The sequence below is a fragment of the Nestor notabilis genome, unplaced genomic scaffold (assembly GCF_000696875.1).
Source record: "Nestor notabilis isolate BGI_N333 unplaced genomic scaffold, ASM69687v1 scaffold23028, whole genome shotgun sequence".
Taxonomy (NCBI): Eukaryota; Metazoa; Chordata; class Aves; order Psittaciformes; family Psittacidae; genus Nestor; species Nestor notabilis.
In genome coordinates this window covers 1-1,694 of record NW_009941801.1, presented here as the reverse complement: position 1 = coordinate 1,694, position 1,694 = coordinate 1, and the positions used below count along the sequence as shown (strand labels likewise).

At 60.9% G+C, this 1,694-nt stretch overlaps 1 protein-coding gene across 1 annotated transcript in view; it reads right to left on the bottom strand.

Annotated features, from left to right (window-relative positions):
• Window positions 1–1,690, bottom strand: part of MSS51 (MSS51 mitochondrial translational activator) — a gene marked incomplete at its 5' end in the record, with an annotated part of 2,932 nt that extends 1,242 nt beyond the window's left edge. The window contains 4 exons of the mRNA XM_010021074.1: window positions 95–589; window positions 766–890; window positions 1,107–1,262; window positions 1,572–1,690. Coding sequence (XP_010019376.1) covers window positions 95–589; window positions 766–890; window positions 1,107–1,262; window positions 1,572–1,690 — 895 coding nt within the window. The remainder of the gene's footprint in view (window positions 1–94; window positions 590–765; window positions 891–1,106; window positions 1,263–1,571) is intronic.
• Between the last annotated feature and the right edge of the window lie 4 nt (window positions 1,691–1,694).

Below are 1,694 nucleotides of genomic sequence, written 5' to 3'. Positions count from 1 at the left end.
GCTGCTATGAGGTCTCCACACAGTCTTCTCTGCTCCAGGCTGAACAGCCCCAACTTTCTCAGCCTGTCTTCATACAGGAGGTGCAGGCACTCACCTGGATGAAAGCCCACCACCAGGTTGGGGCGGGCGGCTAGCTTGGTCTCCACATGGCTTTCCCAGAAGTCATGGTAGAGCCCCTTGTAGCTGCTGAGATAGACGCTTCCCACCTCCATGCCACGGTGCCCCGGGAACATCCGCATCAGCTCGTCGTAGTCCGTCAGCCGGGCATTGAGGGTCTCCACATGGGACGCTCCCACCACATGCACGGTGAGGGCCTTGGCGAGGGGCTCAATGCTGAAGAGCCGCAGCCCCAAGCCGATGGTGAGTGGCCGTGAGTGGAAGTCAGTGACCAGGCGCCGAATGGAGTCACGCAGCTCCCTGTCCTCTGGCCGTGGCTTCCCAGCGTTGGCCCACAGTAGGGTCATGTACCGCCCGGCCAGGATGGCGCCCAGCTTCTCCTCCAGCTGCTCCTGCATGGAGAACCAGTCCTCCCAGCCCTCCACGTCCCAGGCAGGTTTTGTCCAGGTCTCTGTGGGAAAGGGGATGTCTCCTGGGGGGGTAGGGAGAAGAGTTGGGGGTCACAATGGTGGCCCCACAGCCTAGGCTGTGGTCCCACTGGACCCACAAGCCAGAAGGAGGGACACCCCCATCCCTCCACAGGACCTGTACAGCACGGTGTGGGGGTCAGGCAGGCCTGGGGGGTACATACAGTGCCCCCTGCCCCACCTGTGAAGACAAGCCACTCCACCAGCCGATCCAGGGCCACCAGCTTCAGCTTCTTGCAGAACTTCTTGTGCAGCGGCCAGTTGGCACGCTGGCATGCCACACCGCAGTAGTACACGTTTTGGCACCTGGGGACACAGGCAGCGTGCCCAGACATGGAGGCGGAAAGGATCCTGCCCACCAAACCAAGGCTCCCTGACACCCCTCCCAGGGCTGTGTCACTGGTTTGGGGGTGCCCTGTGGCTGGAGGTAGGTGTTGGGACAAGACTCCCCTGGCTTCACCCTGGTTAGAAACAAGGGGATGGCTCCATCCCCATGCCATCAAACCACATCCCCTGCCATACCTCTTGCATCGCCGGAGGCTTTTGGGGTCTGGGAGAGCACCCGGGAGCTTCTTGCACTCAGCACAGAACTTGAAGGTGTCCTCCATCTTCTGGAACATCTCGAAGTAAGTCCGGATGCCAAAATCGTTGCCGCTTTTCCTCCCATCCATAGCAGACCTGGACATGCAGGGGGAGTGAGGAGAATCCAGCACAAGCTGCTCTGCCATCCCATTGAGGTTACTCATCCCTCCGAGGCTACCAGGACTTTTAGCTCCAGTCAGGAGCATCCTGTCCCAGGATTGGGATCCAGGAATGAGCAGATGGACGGGTGCACCCAGGAGCCCCATCAGAGCACCCCACATGCAGACTGAGCCAGGAGGGTGGGGATGAGCCAGGGGTGATGTTCCAGCTGCTGGGACACACACAGGATGCTCTGTCACAGGGGAAAACACGCGCCCATAGCAGCACCCATGGGTGCTCACTCACTTGTAGTCCTCGTAGCTCTTCATGTTGAGCTTCTGGAGGATGACATGGGACAGCCCCGGCACGTTGCGGTCCATGGCTTGGAAGCCCAGCGAGTCCACGTCGGGTGCCGTCGCCGCCGGCTCC